Source organism: Thalassophryne amazonica, chromosome 10 (assembly GCF_902500255.1).
Source record: "Thalassophryne amazonica chromosome 10, fThaAma1.1, whole genome shotgun sequence".
In the NCBI taxonomy this organism is placed as follows: Eukaryota; Metazoa; Chordata; class Actinopteri; order Batrachoidiformes; family Batrachoididae; genus Thalassophryne; species Thalassophryne amazonica.
Window position 1 is genome coordinate 40,767,161 of NC_047112.1, and position 20,427 is coordinate 40,787,587.

Consider the following 20,427-nt stretch of genomic DNA (forward strand, 5'->3'; position numbering starts at 1 on the left):
CGGTTCATCTTTCAGCAGAACAATGACCCGAAGCATACAGCTAAGATATCAAAGGAGTGGCTTCAGGACAACTCTGGGAATGTTCTTGAGTGGCTCAGCCAGAGCCCAGACCTGAATCCCATTGAACATTTCTGGAGAGATCTTAAAATGGCTGTGCACCGATGCTCCCCATCCAACCTGATGGCGCTTGAGAGGTGCTGCAAAGAGGAATGGACAAAACTGCCCAAAGATAGGTGCGCCAAGCTTGTGGCATCATATTCAAGAAGACCTGAGGCTGTAATTGCTGCCAAAGGTGCATCAACAAAGTATTGAGCAAAGGGTGTGAATACTTACGTACGCGTGATTTCTTAGTTTTTATTTTTAATAAATTTGCAAAAATTTAAACAAAAAAAAATCTTTCTTCAAGTTGGGGTTAGATTTTTGTGGGAAAAATTAATTTACTCCATTTTTGGAATAACAGTGTAATGTAACAAAATGTGGAAAAAGTGAAGCGATGTGAATTCTTTATGGATGCACCGTATAACTTTTTCTAGGTTGTAGCTTGTCTGCCACCTGCTGAACATGTCTGGGCTTGTTGCAAAGAATAATCGTATATGCATGATGGAAATTAGGAGCAGATGTGGCTGGAATTGCATGTAGCTTAAAATGAACTAGTCACAGAAGTCTAACATGAGGACTGTGAGGCTTTTTATAGTGAAATATCAACCACATTTAAATGAAAAACTTAGATTTAAAAAAAAAATGTACAGTATGACCTGTTTCATTGTTTTCTTGTTGTCCCTTTCCTTCTAGTGAACAGGCTGGGTGAGGCGTTGCAGTGTGCTTTGACTTACCTTTTATTCCACGAGGGAGAAGAGTTCATGATGGACAACGTGGATTACTACAGGGAGGAGCTTGGACACGACAGCGAGCCACGAGAGGTCAGTGCGTGCTGTAGATGCAGGGTGGGAAGGGGAAGATTAGCAGCTTTGAGAGGAAAATACCATAAATAACTTCTTTATGTTGTTATGGGTGGATAGATTAAACTCCACCATTTCTTCTTCCCATAAGAATGACTCCCTTTATTTTATAGACATTTTATTGACATGAAAAGCTATTTCCCTCTGGGCTTGTTGACTGCAAAGCGCAGGGGTTTGGCTGGATCCATCATGATATCAGGAACAGCTGTGCCTATTAAAAGATAGCTCCATGTATTAAAACAAGTTATAAATAGGATGGGACAATAGCATTAAACATTTCACTTTTCAAAATTAGTTTTAAAAAGGGAACAAACAAAACACATCTGAGCAACAACAGCAGATTAAAACAAGATCAAGCTCTAATAAATTGTAAATGACATTTTAATTCAAATTTTAAGCTTTCAGTCATTCATACACTGCAAATCTGTTCAGAGTTTGGGGGAATCGCAACTGCAAACTCCTGTTCTCACTTCAGTAATCAAACCTGTGCAGTATTCTGCTATTTTTGCAAGTGGAACATACTGTTGTGTGGGCCGCCAGAAGAGGAGGTACTGCTGGCCCACCACCAGAGGGCGCCCTGCCTGGAGTGCGGGCTCCAGGCACCAGAGGGCGCAGCCGCCTCACAGGAGCAGCTAGGGTGACAGCTGTCACGCATCACCTGCAACAGCTGTTACCAATCAGCAGGGGTAACATCAGCAGGACGACGTCTCCACCTCTTGCCGAGATATCGTTCTACCTGGAAGGTAATATTCTCAGCTGACTGCTTGACAGTAACCTTTTGTGACTTTTGTGAGTGATAACAGACCTTTTTTCCAACGAGAGGTGGAGGTAGCTTTCCTGCCGTGTGGATTACTGGGTGCAAACGCGCCCACCTTTAATTGTGTTTTTGTTCCTCGCCAGCAGTACCAGGTCCGACACGCGGAGGCAGTGGCCACCTGGGAGTTCGGGATTTGGCGGCTCCAGTATTCCCGGGGTCTGGTGGCGGAGGAAATCGTGTGGTTCCGGTTCTGCTTTGGACAGGTGTCTCCTATTTTCGAGCCTGCCCACACGACACCTTTGTGGATTGATTCTGATCTATTGTTGTAATCTGTTGTATTTGTTGTGCACATTCACAACAGTAAAGTGTTGTTATTTGACCTACTCCATTGTCCGTTCCTTTGCGCCCCCTGTTGTGGGTCCATGTACCGACACTTTCCCAACACATACTAGGGATTAAAGCCGTTCTTCATATGTATATAAAGTTGAACAGAGAGTGGTTAGGCAGTGATGATATACCATAATTCTTCAACCTGAAGAACACAGAGTCATCCATTGGATGTGGGTTCATCCAATGAATGACTGTGGGATTCCAAAGATGTACAGGAGTATTGTGCAGAAAGCAGGAAGAACTTGCAGAGATCAGTTTGTTTTTAATCTGCATATATGTGAAGGGACATAACATCACTGGCCACTGGCGTCAGGCACTGCATTTTTGGTGAATCCTGCTTTGAAAGAGTGCAAGGTGAATGTATCATGGGAGTATGTCTCTTCAGACTGGCATTAAACAAACATAAGGTGCAGCGGTTTCAGTTGGACTTTGATGGACCTCAACCATGCACCAGACTTGTTGCATGCAGTATTTTACGATAAGTTAGACCTCTTCATCAGTTGTTAAATGCTGGGAGCTCTGGGTGCTGACTGAGCTGGAGTGATTCTTCTTTGTCTATTATAAGGTTGGAATGTGTGATTAGTGTCTCAAATTAGTTTTTCTATCAATGCACAGTTTGCATGCACATTTTTAGCTTTAGTAATGTCAGAACGCCCTGTGAAAACTGAATCCTCTCACCTCACAGCAAATATGTTACAAAGTTACTGAAGTTGTCAATTTATTATTAATTATTATAAAGCTATCAAGACAACCAGACAGCTCTGAAGAAGTTATAGGCTTCTGAGGATGTGAGTGGAGAAAATGCACCAAACCCATGAAGCAGTTCTGGCAGAAAAGTTGCTTTGCACTATATTCACTTGTCATGTATCTCCCTCCTCATCTACCCACACACTTCCTGCAACTGGGAGGGCTATTTAATCCTCAGAGCCCCGATGACTGTCCTATGTCCTGGTTCTAGACAAATGTTTGCCTCACTTTCAGAAAACTGAGATTGTTCTGAACATTTTGATATGCAACACATAGACATTATACTAAAAGACAGTACTTTAAACGGGAAATATCTTAAGCTAGAGTAAAATCAAGAAAATACCCTTTGGGCTCCAAGGGTTAAGACTCAATTTCCCAGCTCTCCCCTCTAACTGTGAGTCACACCATTGCTGCATCATCCCCACCTGCTGTCAAGCCCCGTCTCCACCCCATCTTCCACCTGTGGACTCTTGACAGGGAAATTATTTGCATAGCTACTCATCAATCCCCAATATCACTGGTAATAATCTACAGTTCCTACTTGGTCAGATTTCAAACTTCTGGAATGTATTATTTATTCAAATTTAGCTTTGTAGGAATAAATATCAAAATAAATTCTAAAACAAGCCACTTTAAGATAGTTTGGTGTTATAAATCTGACAGTGGAGAAGTTTTGATCAAATGGTGGCTGTTCGTTGATGAATGCGATAAGCGAGTGAAAAGCGGTTTTCCAAAACCCTCGTTTGGAGTGAGGAGGAAGATTTCACAAGAGGGGAGGAAAGAAGAGAAGGCACACAGTGAGAAACAAAGAGGAAAGTGTGGATTTGAGTGAAAGAGAGGAGAGAGAAAGCAACAGGCTGTTTGTTGTACTTCTTGGACGGCCTTTTTACTCATTACTTGGCGAGGGTGACCTCTTAAAGTTTGTTTTTCACTTGTATGTGTTCTCCATCCAGCTGGAAATATTAAGTAAACAATCCCACATTAAAGTATTTCAGAAAAATCATGTGCCGTTGATTGTGTTTATTATTATTTTATTGCCTACTAGAATTCGTAACACAGTAAGTAATTCGGGGCTGAATATCTGCCCGCTATGGAAAATTGAATTAGTGACGTGTGGCTACTTGTCAGTCCGTTCAACACTTGTGACATTTTTCTCCGTCAGAAAAAAGTTTACACATTTCCAGAACTGCGTTTTCCTTTCCTGGGGAGTCTGGTAGTCATTAGAGTGAATGCAGCACGCAGCAGGAGTTTGTTAACATGTCGGACGTGTGTGAGATAGAGATGGCTAAGAGCTGACGTGCTGCAACTCATGTCCACTTTTTTTCCTTAACTCATAGTTTACATTTTTTCCTGCCCAGCCAGTTTATCGTGGACGCGCTGCTCTGTCTCCATGTGCCCCCCGGTCCAGCCTCAGGGAGCTCATTTACGGAATCCTAGATCTGTGTGCCAATACCAACCTGACTCCCTTCCAAACACTCCTGCCTTTCAGGAGCTGAGGAGGTAAATTCATGTTACGATGTCCACAGAGCTCTCTGTGGCAATTTGAGAGCTGTGTTTGCATTAAAGAATTCATTTTTTTTTTTCTAAACCACTGCAAGGAAAACACTACTAGCTGGTCAAGCGCCATCTCACATCATTTTGTTGATTACTGTGGAAGTTCTGCCACTTTTGCTGCTTTCATACGTATTCACACACAGACAAAAATAACAGTCCTGTAAGATGTGTTTAGAAAACAGATTGCATGCTGATGAACAAATTGCATGTGCTGTTATGCACCAGACATAAAATACGTAAATTTGGAAATGATTTAAATTTTGTCCTATTTTCTGCACAATGTGCTTGTAACCTTGGATCTAGCACTCTTCGTGTGCAAATTATCTTGTAATGATTCGCTTGTGGACCTTGCTACCACACTGACAGAAATACAGAAAATACAGAAAATCAGCATTTAAAGATCTGGAGGTTATTCCACAAAATCAGGATTAAGAAGTCCAGGATGTGAGGCTCAAGTAGGATGACTTTGTGTCAAACAAGCGGTTACTTTGGGGGACTCAGCAGGGGAGTATCAATTGGGAGGGAGCTTCAGTTATGACATTTTGGATGTGATTCATTTCTCTGTGCACACGGATGCCACAGTGTTGAAGACCCCAGCAGCTGGAGAAGGCTAAGGGTACGTTCGTGTTTCATCTTGCTGTGGCAGATAGAGGATTTTACTTTTGATGGTAGGGATGGATCGGTTGTCTACCTATCTGGTTGCAATCCAGGATCCAGGGTGTTTCCGTGGTGCGATGGATGTGGTGATGTGACCAGTGCATGCTCCCAGACTTGACATGACCAAGAATAATCAATGCATCCTGGTTGTATATGTTTCAAATTGGCCAAGCCAGGCAGAGGAAGTTCTAGTTTCTACCTGCGGTGGACTAGGTTCAAATAAAATAAACTAACACCATTACAGATAACGGAAGAGATGTGAGTTTTTATGCCCAGATTTAGATGTTTCAACCAGATTTGACTGTCTAATGTCCATTAGGGGGCAAAGCTCTACAGCCGGTCAACTTCTGCACCCTAGGAACACACAGTAAGCCTGTACCCTGAGATTACAGGATGTGCCGACACATAAGACTCAATAAGTTGTGTGAAGTAAAGTTTTGTGCAACCATTTAGTATTTCTTATTGTGGCAGCAAAACCTTGAAATATGCTTGTCATGTGAACAGCGAGCCAGTGAAGGGAGGCTAACACTAAAGTAATATGTTTCAGTTTCCTAGTTCTGGTCAAGACTGTTTTCTGGGTTGTTTGTAGACTTATTTGTGCTACTTTGTGGACAAATGAAAAGTCTATATACAGTTGGAACTGTTGGTGCTGGTGATTTTCTCCAGATCCCACAGCATGATATGGATGAGAGTCCAACTCAGGGTACTTCCCTAAGAAAGGCCAGAACCCAATTACAGTTTAGTGGACTGGAGCAATGCAGATGAAGTGGCTTGTCCAAGGAAACCAACCGGAAGTGTGACTGGGAAATAAATCCAGGTCTATATATTGGTAGCCCACTTCCTTATCCAACTGACCTACCTGCTCTACTATGTGGTAAGCCAAAAAATAAAACATGACAGTGCTACAATCAGTTTGCAAATCATTGGAGTCCTGTTGTTGGCTTTGCCTCCTGTTTATTACTATTGTCAGTAATGCCCCATTTTGCTTTGGTACCACTTTTTAGAACAAGTAGGAAACTGAAGTAAAAACATCCCTCTGAAATTCCAGAGGAGGAAAAAAAGAGGGCATCACACTCCATTAGTCCTGGCAATGAGACGAGGTGAAGTGAATACAAGAGAAACTCACTCTGGTTCCCTTCATTTAGCTGGTGAATGACTCAGTGTAGGTTTCCACTGTTGGTTTTGAAGTAAGACAAACTTATGGTGAGGGGCTCCACTATATGAAGGAATAATATTATGGGCCTTATGGTACACTGGCGCAAAGCACCATAAACTCCAGCGGCAGTGTCACTGCTAGTCTCCACCCAGTACAGTTGTAATTTTAACCCCCAGCAACTTTGTACTGTAAATAACAATAACACTTGTTCTCATCTGGGCATGTTGGTCTAAAAATCAGGTGTGGGTGGATGCATAGCTGGTGCAGTGATGTCTTCTGACAGCAGAAAGCATTTGCACCTTAGTGCAACATTTGCCGAAGTGGCTTCTCAACACATGTACACTGCCTGCCATTCTGCCTTTTCACTTACCTGCAGCAGTGTAATATTAACATAACGACTCTTATGGTCACTGTTGACAAAGAAAGATCTGAGTGTTAGGAAGGAGATAAAACCATGCATATCTTGCGAGAGCCCCCCCACACACACACACACACCTGCGCACACATCTCTTAGAAACATGTGACATCATATGGTTAAAATACACAATGAAAGTAAATGAAAACAGCTTTTAAAATAAATAAAAGTACACATAGCAAAAATAAATCAATAAAAGGCTCATCTTGCTCTTGGCTTCACCTCAGGGAGCTTTGGTGGCTGCTTTCTCCTGCACGCTCTGACAAGTTGAAGTTAATCCAAATAATGAACAGGGTAAATGCACCCCTTTTTGCACAGTGCCTATGTTTTCACCAGTATTTCTCATGGTTTAAATAGCAAAGTTCATTTACATACTCAACAAAAAGGACTTGCTCCCTCTGTACAAGTCCTTTTTGTACCTGCTGTTAAAATAAGTTGCTAAAACAGTGAATACCTTGTCTAGGCTATTCTGTGAGTTTGCACATGAAGGTAATATAGTCTTTTTTGTGAAAATGTAAAATAATGGATTAGGGTGACGCACCATAAACAATAATAGAAATCTCTATTTGTCAAAAGCACCTAATATTTATTGGTGATGCAGTTTTGCAGTTTTTTTTCTGTTAACACCAGTTAACTGGTACAGTGTTATGTATTTAATTATATTTGAGTAAACCTTATTCGTGTGTGTGTGTGTGTGTGTGTGTGTGTGTGTGTGTGTGTGTGTGTGTAGGAGACTGAACGGTACCTGCAGAGGCACAAACAGGAACTGGAGCTGCTCCTGATTGGAAGTCAAACCATGGGTGTAGAATTTACTGAAGGCGTGAGTCAGAAGAAAATACTTGGGATATTGTGTTTTTTTATTTTGTTTGAATGGAAAACAGATCCTGTAATTTCATGTGCACTTTATTGTGTCTGCTATAGGCCTGAATGTGCCTCCTTGTAAGCAGGGTAACAGGTGTTTGGCACAGCCCATGCACCACTGTCTCCTCTGACAATAGTGACACCTCCTGGTCAAACTGAGATTTGGCTTCTTTTTTTTTTTTCCTTTTTGCACACATTTCGAAAAACTCAATAATACCAGCAGAAAAAATGTGAATAATCAGGTTGATGTTATTGGTGTTCAACTTTGCAGCTGCCCATCTTTAAGTATAAAATGTGCTTAATGTCGTGTGTCTCCTTCACAGAATTACTGGAGTAGCACGGGTGGACGAGAAGACTCAAACAGGTGAAGAGATGATGTAAAAATTTGTAAACGTTTTCTCAGAAGCCAATGTTTTGCTTGTGACTGTAAGATTTTATTGGTTTGTTAACAGGATAGCTCAAAACAGTCAAAGGGTTTTTACAAAGTGTAGTGAAAAAGCTGCGCATCTTCAAGATGTAGTTTTATCCTACAGTTGATTTTCATGGAAATAAGGGTCAAGTTATTTGCACTTAAAGTTACCATGCATGTAAGATTTATTGGTAGAAGTAACAACTTCTTAACAACTTTCAGGTGGTGAAGACCAGAAAACTTCAACAGATGTTATTTAACCTGATGACAAATTCATATAATAAATACCTCTTTGTCTACGCTTAATGACAACACCACCTCTTTTTGCTAACTGTAATTCGGTTGGCTAATGCAGAGGACAAACTTTCATTTTATGTACGTACCAATGACAATAAAAAAGGCAGTTTTGTCAGCTCGTCCGTGATTTCCACCAAGTCGCGCAGTAAAACTCCGATGGATGATTAAACACTTCTTTCTTCACCCTGACAGCTTTCATAGTCTTGTCGCAAAAAGAAACAAAAACTCCTACATTCCATTTGGGTCACTTGTTATGTACACGTTTGCAAGTCCTCCACCAAGATTGCATGTAGTTAGTTTCTTCAGCTACTCCCTTGTTTCACAGTTGCCACAGAACAGCCGCATATTGATTTGGTACAGGTTTTATGCTGGATGCCCTTCCTGACACAACACCGTATTACATGGAGATTGGGCAGGGGCCTATTTTTTGAACCGAGAACCTTCCGCACTAGAAACAAACACATTTAACCACTTGGCCGCTACACCTGCCTCTGAGATTGCATGTCATCTCTTACAAAACAAGCTGATCTTGAGTCTAGTCATATTAAGTTTGGGATGCCATAGTGATGGCAGTTTGCAAGACCTCAACTGAAAGCTTAAAGAAGCTACAACAAGTAGAAATGTGGTTCTCCAGGCATTTTCCAGCAAAAAACAAATAAAAACAGCTGAATCAGGTGGATGTTAGTTCAATGACAGCAGATATCAAGAAAACAATAGGAGATTGGAACATACTGATAGATTTTCAACCTGTAAGACTGCAAATAAACCAACGTTTCTACACTGTTGTGTCTTTATCAGAGTCCCTGTTGAAGTTCACAAATTGGGCACTACTACAGACTCTACAGCTCTGCAGGAGTCTGCCCAAAAATAGCAAAATAATTCACTGTGATTAGCAAGGCATAGGCACGCCTGTTGGTTAGTGAGTCAGTGACCACAAAATTTCCACCAGTAAGTCTAAAACCAGAAGACTGTTAATCCTGAAGGAAACAGAGGCATAGATAGAAATTACAGTGTAGGTGACAGACACAACTCAACAGCATCATCAAACCAATATATGGATAGTAGTGGATAGTATGTTTAATGAGAAAGAATAATTTTGTGTGACATTCTACCAAACACATCATGCTCATTAGTCTTCCAAACTACTGCATAGTAAGTTTGGAAATTTTGGGTTCTGATAGACACCGGTGAGGTGGACCTCCTACTTTCGGTCATGGTGGGTTCTTTTAATGTAATACTTTGCAGTTATTCTTTCATATAATAGCATAAATATGAATGTTGGCACAGTGGGACATGTCTGGGCTTGTTCAGGCAGGTACATTTAAAGTAGGCCTTTTGTTTACATGAGTTTTGTGCATCACCTAAACGTCCACTGTCTGTCAAACAGTATACAGAATAAACTCATTTTCTTTTCTCCCAGGATTCCCTCTGGTACAAACGGCTGGATGGAGTATGTTCCCATCTCGGATAAGAAGAATGTGATTGCATCTGCTCCACTGCTTCACAAAGAAGGTAGGCCGTCACTGCTGGGTGTAGACGCAATTGAGGCAGAATGAAACATGATTCATCAAAGAAAATCACCACGAAAAGAAAAACACGCCGCATCCTGTAAATAATGTAACGTGATCTAGGTGGGCCGTTGTTGTTTGAGCGTGTGCAGCTGGTGCAGAACTCCGTGGCCTTGAATGGAACCCAGAGGGTGCTGCTGGATGATGTCATAAGCGAGGAGGAGTGTTCGAAGCTCAGACACCTGGCCCGCGTAAGCGCTCCACACATATGTGATAAAATCCAAGTCTTTAAATCACTTCAGGCTGTTTTGGGAGGATAAATCTTTCTGTTTGTCTTGCAGACTGTCACTATGGCAGGAGACGGCTACAAAGGGAGAACGTCTCCGCACACGCCCAATGAGAAGTTTGAAGGAGCCACAGTGTTGAAAACCCTGCAGGTACAGCAAATGGAAAATCCCACAAGTATCACCGGGTGATGCAATCTGGATTTTGTCCACCCTTGAACTGTTTAGCCTGAGTTTTACTTTGTTTTTTGGTGTTCCTGCAGTATGGCTACGAAGGCAGAGTGCCAATGAGCAGCGCCAGACTCTTTTATGATGTCAGTGAGAGAGCAAGACAGATTATTGAGTCCTACTTCCTGCTCAACTCCACCCTGCACTTCTCCTTCACACACCTCGTGTGCCGATCGGCCGTCACAGGTCAGTCCGCAGGTCAACAAAATAGCTCCGTTTTTATCCAATTTGGACCAAACCTGATGGAAGAAGAACAAATTGATTTGGATTTGACAAAAATTCATTAAAAGTTAAGATCACCGCCCAAGGTCAAACATTTGGCCAAAAGATTAGGCTTTATTTTAAATGACTTCTTCAAATAATTTATTAAAGATACATCTATAGTTATTATTAAACACTAATATGAAGTTTATATATATTATATATTATATATATAATGGTGGTCACACCAGATACTGACTAGTATCCCCCCCCAATAAAACAAAACTGCACCTTTCAGAGTGGCCTTTTATTGTGGACAGTCTAAGGCACACAAGTGCACTAATCATGGTGTCTAATCAGCATCTTGGTATGGCACACCTGTGAGGTGGGATGGATTATCTCAGCAAAGGAGAAGTGCTCACTATCACAGATTTAGACTGGTTTGTGAACAATATTTGAGGGAAATGGTGATATTGTGTATGTGGAAAACGTTTTAGATCTTTGAGTTCATCTCATACAAAATGGGAGCAAAACCAAAAGTGTTGCGTTTATATTTTTGTTGAGTGTGTATATATATATATATATATATATATATATATATATATATATATATATATAAACACACACATACCTTTCTATGGGTCACATGACTTTTGAACTTGAAAGGTCAAACTCAGTCATAACGGTTTAACTCAAATAGTTTGCATCCGATATGGATTACATGGTGGAAGGGTCCATTCCATGGTGGAATCCATTTATCTTTGTTAGTTAAAGGGATTTAATTTTGGACAGAATTGCTCAAATGTCAAAGTCACACAGAATAAAATATTTAAGTATCACTGAATTGCCAAAAAATTCATTTGCGTGGGAACTTTTACTGTACACAGACAGGATCAACTACATAACATCTGACCTCCTCTTGCATGGAGTAAATTATAAATCTTCGTATAGTCCTTGATTACTTCCAGTATGCTCATGATGCCATCAGGAAACTGAAATATACAGAGGATGGTCACTGTGTTCATCATGAATATAGTATTTGAAACATCTTGAAACATTTTGCAGTCATTGGTTCAATCAATCAATCAATCAATTTTTTTTATATAGCGCCAAATCACAACAAACAGTTGCCCCAAGGCGCTTTATATTGTAAGGCAAGGCCATACAATAATTATGTAAAACCCCAATGGTCAAAACGACCCCCTGTGAGCAAGCACTTGGCTACAGTGGGAAGGAAAAAACTCCCTTTTAACAGGAAGAAACCTCCAGCAGAAACCAGGCTCAGGGAGGGGGCAGTCTTCTGCTGGGACTGGTTGGGGCTGAGGGAGAGAACCAGGAAAAAGACATGCTGTGGAGGGGAGCAGAGATCGATCACTAATGATTAAATGCAGTGGTGCATACAGAGCAAAAAGAGAAAGAAGCAGTGCATCATGGGAACCCCCCAGCAGTCTACGTCTATAGCAGCATAACTAAGGGATGGTTCAGGGTCACCTGATCCAGCCCTAACTATAAGCTTTAGCAAAAGGAAAGTTTTAAGCCTAATCTTAAAAGTAGAGAGGGTGTCTGTCTCCCTGATCTGAATTGGGAGCTGGTTCCACAGGAGAGGAGCCTGAAAGCTGAAGGCTCTGCCTCCCATTCTACTCTTACAAACCCTAGGAACTACAAGTAAGCCTGCAGTGTGAGAGCGAAGCGCTCTATTGGGGTGATATGTACTACGAGGTCCCTAAGATAAGATGGGACCTGATTATTCAAAACCTTATAAGTAAGAAGAAGAATTTTAAATTCTATTCTAGAATTAACAGGAAGCCAATGAAGAGAGGCCAATATGGGTGAGATATGCTCTCTCCTTCTAGTCCCCGTCAGTACTCTAGCTGCAGCATTTTGAATTAACTGAAGGCTTTTTAGGGAACTTTTAGGACAACCTGATAATAATGAATTACAATAGTCCAGCCTAGAGGAAATAAATGCATGAATTAGTTTTTCAGCATCACTCTCAGACAAGACCTTTCTGATTTTAGAGATATTGCGTAAATGCAAAAAAGCAGTCCTACATATTTGTTTAATATGCGCTTTGAATGACATATCCTGATCAAAAATGACTCCAAGATTTCTCACAGTATTACTAGAGGTCAGGGTAATGCCATCCAGAGTAAGGATCTGGTTAGACACCATGTTTCTAAGATTTGTGGGGCCAAGTACAATAACTTCAGTTTTATCTGAGTTTAAAAGCAGGAAATTAGAGGTCATCCATGTCTTTATGTCTATAAGACAATCTTGCAGTTTAGCTAATTGGTGTGTGTCCTCTGGCTTCATGGATAGATAAAGCTGGGTATCATCTGCGTAACAATGAAAATTTAAGCAATACCGTCTAATAATACTGCCTAAGGGAAGCATGTATAAAGTGAATAAATTGGTCCTAGCACAGAACCTTGTGGAACTCCATAATTAACTTTAGTCTGTGAAGAAGATTCCCCATTTACATGAACAAATTGTAATCTATTAGACAAATATGATTCAAACCACCGCAGCGCAGTGCCTTTAATACCTATGGCATGCTCTAATCTCTGTAATAAAATTTTATGGTCAACAGTATCAAAAGCTGCACTGAGGTCGAACAGGACAAGCACAGAGATGTGTCCACTGTCTGAGGCCATAAGAAGATCATTTGTAACCTTCACTAATGCTGTTTCTGTACTATGATGAATTCTGGAACCTGACTGAAACTCTTCAAATAGACCATTCCTCTGCAGATGATCAGTTAGCTGTTTTACAACTACCCTTTCAAGAATTTTTGAGAGAAAAGGAAGGTTGGAGATTGGCATATAATTAGCTAAGATAGCTGGGTCAAGTGATGGCTTTTTAAGTAATGGTTTAATTACTGCCACCTTAAAAGCCTGTGGTACATAGCCAACTAATAAAGATAGATTGATCATATTTAAGATCGAAGCATTTACTAATGGTAGGGCCAGCAGTTTCAAATTTCCTTCAATGTCGCCTGCTCTGGCCCCCGGAAGACAATTGACTATGGTTGCTGGTGTCGCTAACTTCACATTTTGCAAAACAGAGTCGCCAATAACCAGAGTTTGATCCTCGGCGGGTGTGTCGTCGAGTGGGGAAAAACGGTTAGAGATGTGAACGGGTTGGCGGTGTACACGGGGCTTCTGTTTAGGGCTACGCTTCCTCCTCACAGTCACCCAGTCAGCCTGCTTTCCCGGCTGCTCAGGATCTGCCAGGGGGTAACTAACGGCGGCTAAGCTACCTTGGTCCGCACCGACTACAGGGGCCTGGCTAGCTGTAGAATTTTTCACGGTGCGGAGCCGAGTCTCCAATTCGCCCAGCCTGGCCTCCAAAGCTACGAATAAGCTACACTTATTACAAGTACCGTTACTGCTAAAGGAGGCCGAGGAATAACTAAACATTTCACACCCAGAGCAGAAAAGTGCGGGAGAGACGGGAGAAGCCGCCATGCTAAATCGGCTAAGAGCTAGTAGCTACGCTAAGCTAGCGGATTCCTAAAAACACGCAAAGTGAATAATGTGTAAATAATTTAGAGGTGATTCAGCAGAAGGAGTGCTTTAGTTAAGGCACGTAAAGATTACACTGGGAAACAAATCGTAATCTAGATAACTAGATCAATCTAACTGCGCAGATTAAACAGCTAACAGATACAGAAAAACACCGCTGTGCTCCGGAACAGGAAGTGATACAATACCGCAGTGAGAGCCAACCACCAGTAGAGGCAAGCAAGACCATTGGTTGTGTGTTTACAGGCCAACAAGACCACAGAAATGACCTGAGCCATCCCATCCATGCTGATAACTGTCTGCTGGATCCTGAGGCGAATGAGTGCTGGAAAGAACCGCCAGCGTACACATATAGAGACTACAGGTACAGACACACCTGCTGCTAGTGGAGTTAAAAATTAATGTGCACTGATACGGCTGTGTTACTTAGTGGGTCACAAACCTAAGTCTGCATGTAGGGTTGAAATTGTACCAATCTCTGCTAAATATTTACCTTTCAGTGCACTGCTATACCTAAATGGAGATTTTGAGGGTGGGGAGTTCATATTCACAGAAATGGATGCAAAAACAATTACGGTAAGCAGATTTCCCTAAATATGTCCCCAAATCACATTTTCAGTGAGTCATCATCACTAGTTGTCACTAAATGTTTAGCTGTATATTTCATTAAACATGTACATGTACATATGTGAATAAATATTTAGTTAGTTGCAGTGCATCCAGAAAGTTTTCACAGAGCTGCACTTTTTCCACATTTTTTTTATGTTGCATCCTTATTCCAAAATGGATGAAATTCACTTTTTTCCCCAAAATTCTACTCACAACAATAATGACAATGTGAAAAAAGGTTTTATGAGGTTTTTGCAAATTTCTAAAAATAAAAAAACTAAGAAATCACATGTAAGTATGTAAGATGGTGAAGGACAACCATCTCTGCAGCAATTCACCAACCAGGCCTGTATGGTAGAGTGGCCAGACAAAAGCCACGAAAAGGCACATGGCAGCCCACCTGGAGTTTGCCAAAAGGCACCTGAAGGACTCTCAGAAGATGAGAGACAAAATTCTCTGGTCTGAAGAGACAAAGATTGAACTCTTTGGTGTGAATGCCAAGTGTCATGTTTTGAGGAAACCAGGCACCATCCCTACAGTGAAGCATGGTGTTGCAGCATCATGCTGTGGGGATGTTTTGGGAGACTAGTCAGGATTGTGGGAAAGATGAATGCAGCAATGTACAGAGACATCCTGGATGAAAATCTGCTCCAGCGCGCTCTTGACCTCAGACTGGATGACAGTTCATCTTTCAGCAGGACAATGACCCCTAAGCACATAGCCAAGATATCAAAGGAGTAAATGGACTGCATTTATATAGCGCTTTTCTATCTGCATCAGACACTCAAAGTGCTTCACTGTAATGTCTCACATTCTCCTCGATGTGAGGGTGCTGCCATACAAGTTACTCACTACACACCGGGAGCAACTACACTCTTAACCTGAATTAGTTGAGTTTACTAGAAAATTGCGTGGAAACCCGTTGCCTTAAACCACTTTAGTTTTTACACAAGCTAAAACTAATCAGGTTAAGTTGTATTAACAAATCACAGTAGTAGTTGCTACTCAAAATCATTAGTTCACATAAATAGTTTCTCATTGGTGTATAAAATAACTATTTTAAGTTAAACATACATAAACATATAACAAATAACATAATAAACATTATTAATCAATAGTTAAAACAATTTCTTAATATAAGTAATGTCTTCTCTTGTAATTTAATTAACTACTCCATCTTTATTTTGAGATTATAATGCATTGTTTCAACAAATGTGTATGGAAGGGAAGGAATTAAAGAATACTGTGGTGAGTGGTGTGGAAGAACAAGACGCTCTGAGCTTTTCTGCACTCTGCCGCAAGGGGGTGCCGTTTTATTTGCAACCCCAACAACACAGAAAATGGTGGAAAGCATCAAACGCAATACACTTTTCACTTATGGTGGCAACAGACACTTAACTAAACTTGACTAACTCAACTGAACTATTGAACACAATAAATCAGTAACACTAACCACACTGTTAAACTAACATGAAACACATTAACAACACTTAAAACTCTCAAAACCCTGTACTCCCATGATGCACTGCAGCATAACAGTTCACAGTCTTAGCAACCGGCCCGGCGATTGCTACAATACATTTAAATGTTCCAAAGACTTTTATTTAAAAAAATATTACGAAGGAACACCTCATGAACACCTTGTCAACCAAAAGACAAGTAAAAACAGGAAAAAATGCATTAAAACTGTACTGTAAAAAATGTGACAAATGTTTACTAAAAAAAGGCAACAAAGTGACACATAATATAAATGAACAGATTTTAAGTTCTACAATTTTGTTTAAAAAGTATTTAATACATTAACTAAACCTAAACAAAAAAAAATTAAGTGCATGTTAAAAAAAGCAACAGTTGAAATGTGTTTGATTTAGTAATAGCACACCAAACGATGAGTTATATTGCCAAAAAATAACTTCAGTTTAGCTAACGTGTTCTCACTGGACCACTCTTTGGGTGAAACTAATTTCCAGAAAGTTATCAACAAATAACTAACTTGAAGCCTACATTCCACTTTCTTTAAGTCAGTGTTTCTTTCAAAAACCCACAGCCAAGTGTACACTGCGTACAGTGGAGAGAAAAAAAAGAAGAAGCAGCACTTAAACACTAAGCTATTTTCAATGAACCGTCTTTTGACCAGAAAGTTATGTGTTGCTCTCAAAATCCACAGGTTTTGAATTTGAGCACAGCAAGCCATGAGCAGAAGCAGCAGGATGAGTGGAGTCTTCACACTTGACATGGTTGCTAGGTAGAATTTAAAATGGGCCCCTCCCCTCCCTTGCAGAAACTTGAGACAAAAAGTTAACTCTGCTTAACATGATCATTGCACCGAAAATTTCAGTTGAATAGTGCAATCAACTAATTTAGTTTAGTAATGAGAATGCTTTTTTACAAAACACAAAAGAATAATTAATGATAACTCAGAAATTTAAGTTAAAACAAAATCTGGGTTAAGAGTGACTAGGGGATTAAGGACCTTGCCCAAGGGCCCTTATTGATTTTCCGGTCAGGCTGGGATTTGAACCGAGGATCCACTGGTCTCAAGCCCAATGCTTAACCACTAGACCATCACCTCCCCTTCAAGCGTCAGAACTCTGTGAATGTCCTTGAGTGGCCCATCCAGAGCCCAGACCTGAATCTGTCTGAACATCTCTGGAGAGATCTGAAAATGGCTGTGCACCGACACTCCCCATCCAACCTGATGGAGCTTGAACGGTGCTGCAAAGAGGAATGAAAACTGTCCATAGATAGGTGCACCAAGCTTGTGGCATCATATTGAGGCTGTAATTGTTGCCAAAGGTGCATCAACAAAATGCTGAGCAAAAGGTGTGAATACTTATGTACACGTGATTTCTTTATATAAATTTGCAAAAATTTCAACAAAACTTTTTCATGTTGTTATTATGAGGTGTTGTGTGTAGAATTTTGAGGGAAAAATGAATTTCATCCATTTTGGAATAAGGCAGTAACATAAAATGTGGAAAAAGTAAGGCGCTGTGAACCCTTCCAGATGCACTGTGTGCGTGTGCACGTGTGTGTGTGTACATGAAATTTTTTTTAAACAATCATTTTATTGTTACTAATAACACACACTGTATGGTGACTTCATGTATGTAGTATTTTCAGGCCTACAAATTAAAAATACTCCATAGCAGTTACATTAGCTGCAAATTGATAGCAATTCTAGATTTGCAGAACCTAAACCTGTAATAACTGAAAGGTGGCAAATATTACAGTTCAAATTTAGCTGTCTTTGGCAGGCAGGGAAGTGACGTGCAGGAAGAAGCAACAAATGGTGATCAGATTCTGGTGACCTGACTGACATTTTTATCATCTGCAGGCATCAGTGAAGCCAAAGTGTGGCAGGATGGTGGGTTTCTCATCAGGAGGGGAGAATCCACACGGTGTGAAGGCCGTCACCACGGGGCAGCGGTGTGCTGTGGCTTTGTGGTTTACCCTGGACCCCCTCTACAGAGAACTGGTAAGTCATCCTGCTATGTGCTCTGATGGACTATGTCAGCCAGCTGTTACAGTCTATTCTCAGTTAGCCCTATTTTTTTTTTTTTTTTTTTTTTTTTAGTTTTATTTAAGATCAAAATACAGTCTGTGGTTGGATTTTTCTTTTATAATTATTCAACTTCAGGAGTTTTTTGTGTTTAAAAGCACTCACAAAATTGCCGGATGAGGCACCTTTAAAGGGGTCATATTTATCCACCTTATCAACAAGCCAGTATAGGTCACAGGCCTCTTAATTCATTTTAAAGTTTGCAGTGGTGGGCATAGTTCCGCTAATCCACTAACCACTAATTAGTGAACCAGACTTTTTCATTAGTGGATTAGGTTTTCAGCTAACTTTGAAAACCATCAGTGGACCAATTAGCTTCTGCTAAATTTAGTCAGAGGAGGGCAGCTGCAAAAAAAAACAAAAAACATGTCATTTACTTTCCACTTGCAATGACACAGCTGTGGGGCAGGAGACATGAACAGCAAAACACTTTTCACTCATGGTTGCATTTATAAACAAAACTAATTCCAGACTGTTTATTGACATTAACAGCAACTCTGTCATTTTTACACAGTGGAAATATCTCACATATCTTTTGAAGTAATACACTAATTCTGAAGGTTCTGAAGTCACACGCGGCAAAAGGCATTATGGGAAATTAGTCTACTCTCAATCACTCCCCCATCAAAATGCATCGAACACTGCCATCTACTTGGTTGCTATTCATTGCACTGAATCAGATAGATAGATACTTTATTGATCCCAGAGGGAAATTCAAGATTCAAATTCAAATTCAATTCAATTCAGATTCACACTTCACAAACATAATTTTCAGTTTTGCAAATGCTTTTTTAACTAATTAAAAAACATATTTATAAATACACTTTTTTTTTTTTGTAAAAACCAGCACATGTTACAGTAACTTATGTGTTGTTTTTTTACAAATACATAAACCAACCAACCAATGATTGAGAGGAGACTCATTTCCTATAATGCCTTTTGGCACACGTCTGTTAACGCTCAAACCTTCAGAATTAGCACATTACTTTAAAAGATATGTGTGATATTTTCACTTTGTAAAAATGACAGAGTTGCCATTAATGTTGATAAACTGTCCGGGATTAGCTTTATAAATGAAACCATGAGTGAAAAGTGCTTTTCCTTTCATGTTTCTTGCTACACATCTGTGTTGTTGCATGTGGAAAGTAAATGACACTAATTACAGCAGTGGGCAGGGTGCATAAAGACAGAAGCTCTGGCTCGTTTTGGGTTTGTGATAATTTTTTATTTTAATCAGAAGCCTCGGTGGTTCCTAAACTCGAAACTGGCTTTTCAGTAGCCAACAGTGTGCCGAGTCAATACTCAAAGTTAGCGGTTAGCTGTAACTTCCGCTAATTTTTTTTAATGTGTTATTGGTTTAGTGTTACAAAAGTTAACTTTTCCAGTTTGCGGATTAATAATAATAATAATACATTTTATTTATATTGCACTTTACATTTGTAAACAAATCTCAAGGTGCCACAGAAGTTAAACAGAAGCATAAAACAACAATCAACAACAATAAAAAAAAAAAAAATAGGATAAATTAAAATTAGCAACTATAATTCATAAGCTTTCTGAAATAAAAACGTTTTAAGATTTGATTTAAAAGAGTCCACTGACTGTGGCGCCCTCAGGTGGATGGGCAGGGCATTCCACAGGCGTGGAGCTGCTGCCTGAAAGGCTCTGTCCCCCATTGTGTGGAGCTTGGTTTTGGGGACCTGGAGGAGGTGACTGTTGTTTGAGCGGAAGCGTCTCATGGGCTCATAGGGGGACAGAAGTTCTTTGAGGTACACTGGTGCACCACCATAGACACACTGATAGGTCAGGAGGCAGATCTTATATTCCACCCTGAACCTAACAGGAAGCCAATGGAGTTTATTGAGGATAGGAGTAATGTGTTGAGTTTTGGGCACCCCCATCAGGATCCTGTCAGCACAGTTTTGAATGGACTGGAGACGTTATAAATTTCTGCCAGAGATCCCAATGAGGAGTGCATTACAGTAGTCCAGCCTGGAGGAGACAAAGGCGTGGACCAGCATCAGACAACGACAGGGAGGGGCGGAGTTTGGAGATGTTCCTGAGATGAAAGAATGCTGTCTTATAGATATGCTGGATATGAATGTCAAATGAAAAGTTGGGGTCAAAATGGACTCCCAGGTTTGTAACAGATGTTGATAATGGAATGTTGTGGCCAGAGAATGAAAATACTTTGAGGGGGGATGATTTCAGTTGATGTGGGGTGCCAGTGAGAATGGCTTCAGTTTTTGTGCTGTTTAGCTGGAGAAAACTGTCATTCATCCACGCCTTTGACTCCTCCAGGCAGGCAG

The 20,427-nt window shown here is 40.5% G+C and overlaps 1 protein-coding gene across 1 annotated transcript in view; it reads left to right on the forward strand.

Moving 5' to 3' along the window:
• The window catches only part of p3h2 (prolyl 3-hydroxylase 2), a 183,150-nt gene that overhangs the window by 155,620 nt on the left and 7,103 nt on the right, over nt 1-20,427 (forward strand). The window contains exons 5-14 of the mRNA XM_034179881.1: nt 793-920; nt 7,366-7,455; nt 7,820-7,860; nt 9,623-9,714; nt 9,834-9,961; nt 10,052-10,147; nt 10,258-10,408; nt 14,194-14,311; nt 14,448-14,523; nt 17,894-18,034. Of these exons, the coding sequence (XP_034035772.1) occupies nt 793-920; nt 7,366-7,455; nt 7,820-7,860; nt 9,623-9,714; nt 9,834-9,961; nt 10,052-10,147; nt 10,258-10,408; nt 14,194-14,311; nt 14,448-14,523; nt 17,894-18,034 (1,061 nt within the window). The remainder of the gene's footprint in view (nt 1-792; nt 921-7,365; nt 7,456-7,819; nt 7,861-9,622; nt 9,715-9,833; nt 9,962-10,051; nt 10,148-10,257; nt 10,409-14,193; nt 14,312-14,447; nt 14,524-17,893; nt 18,035-20,427) is intronic.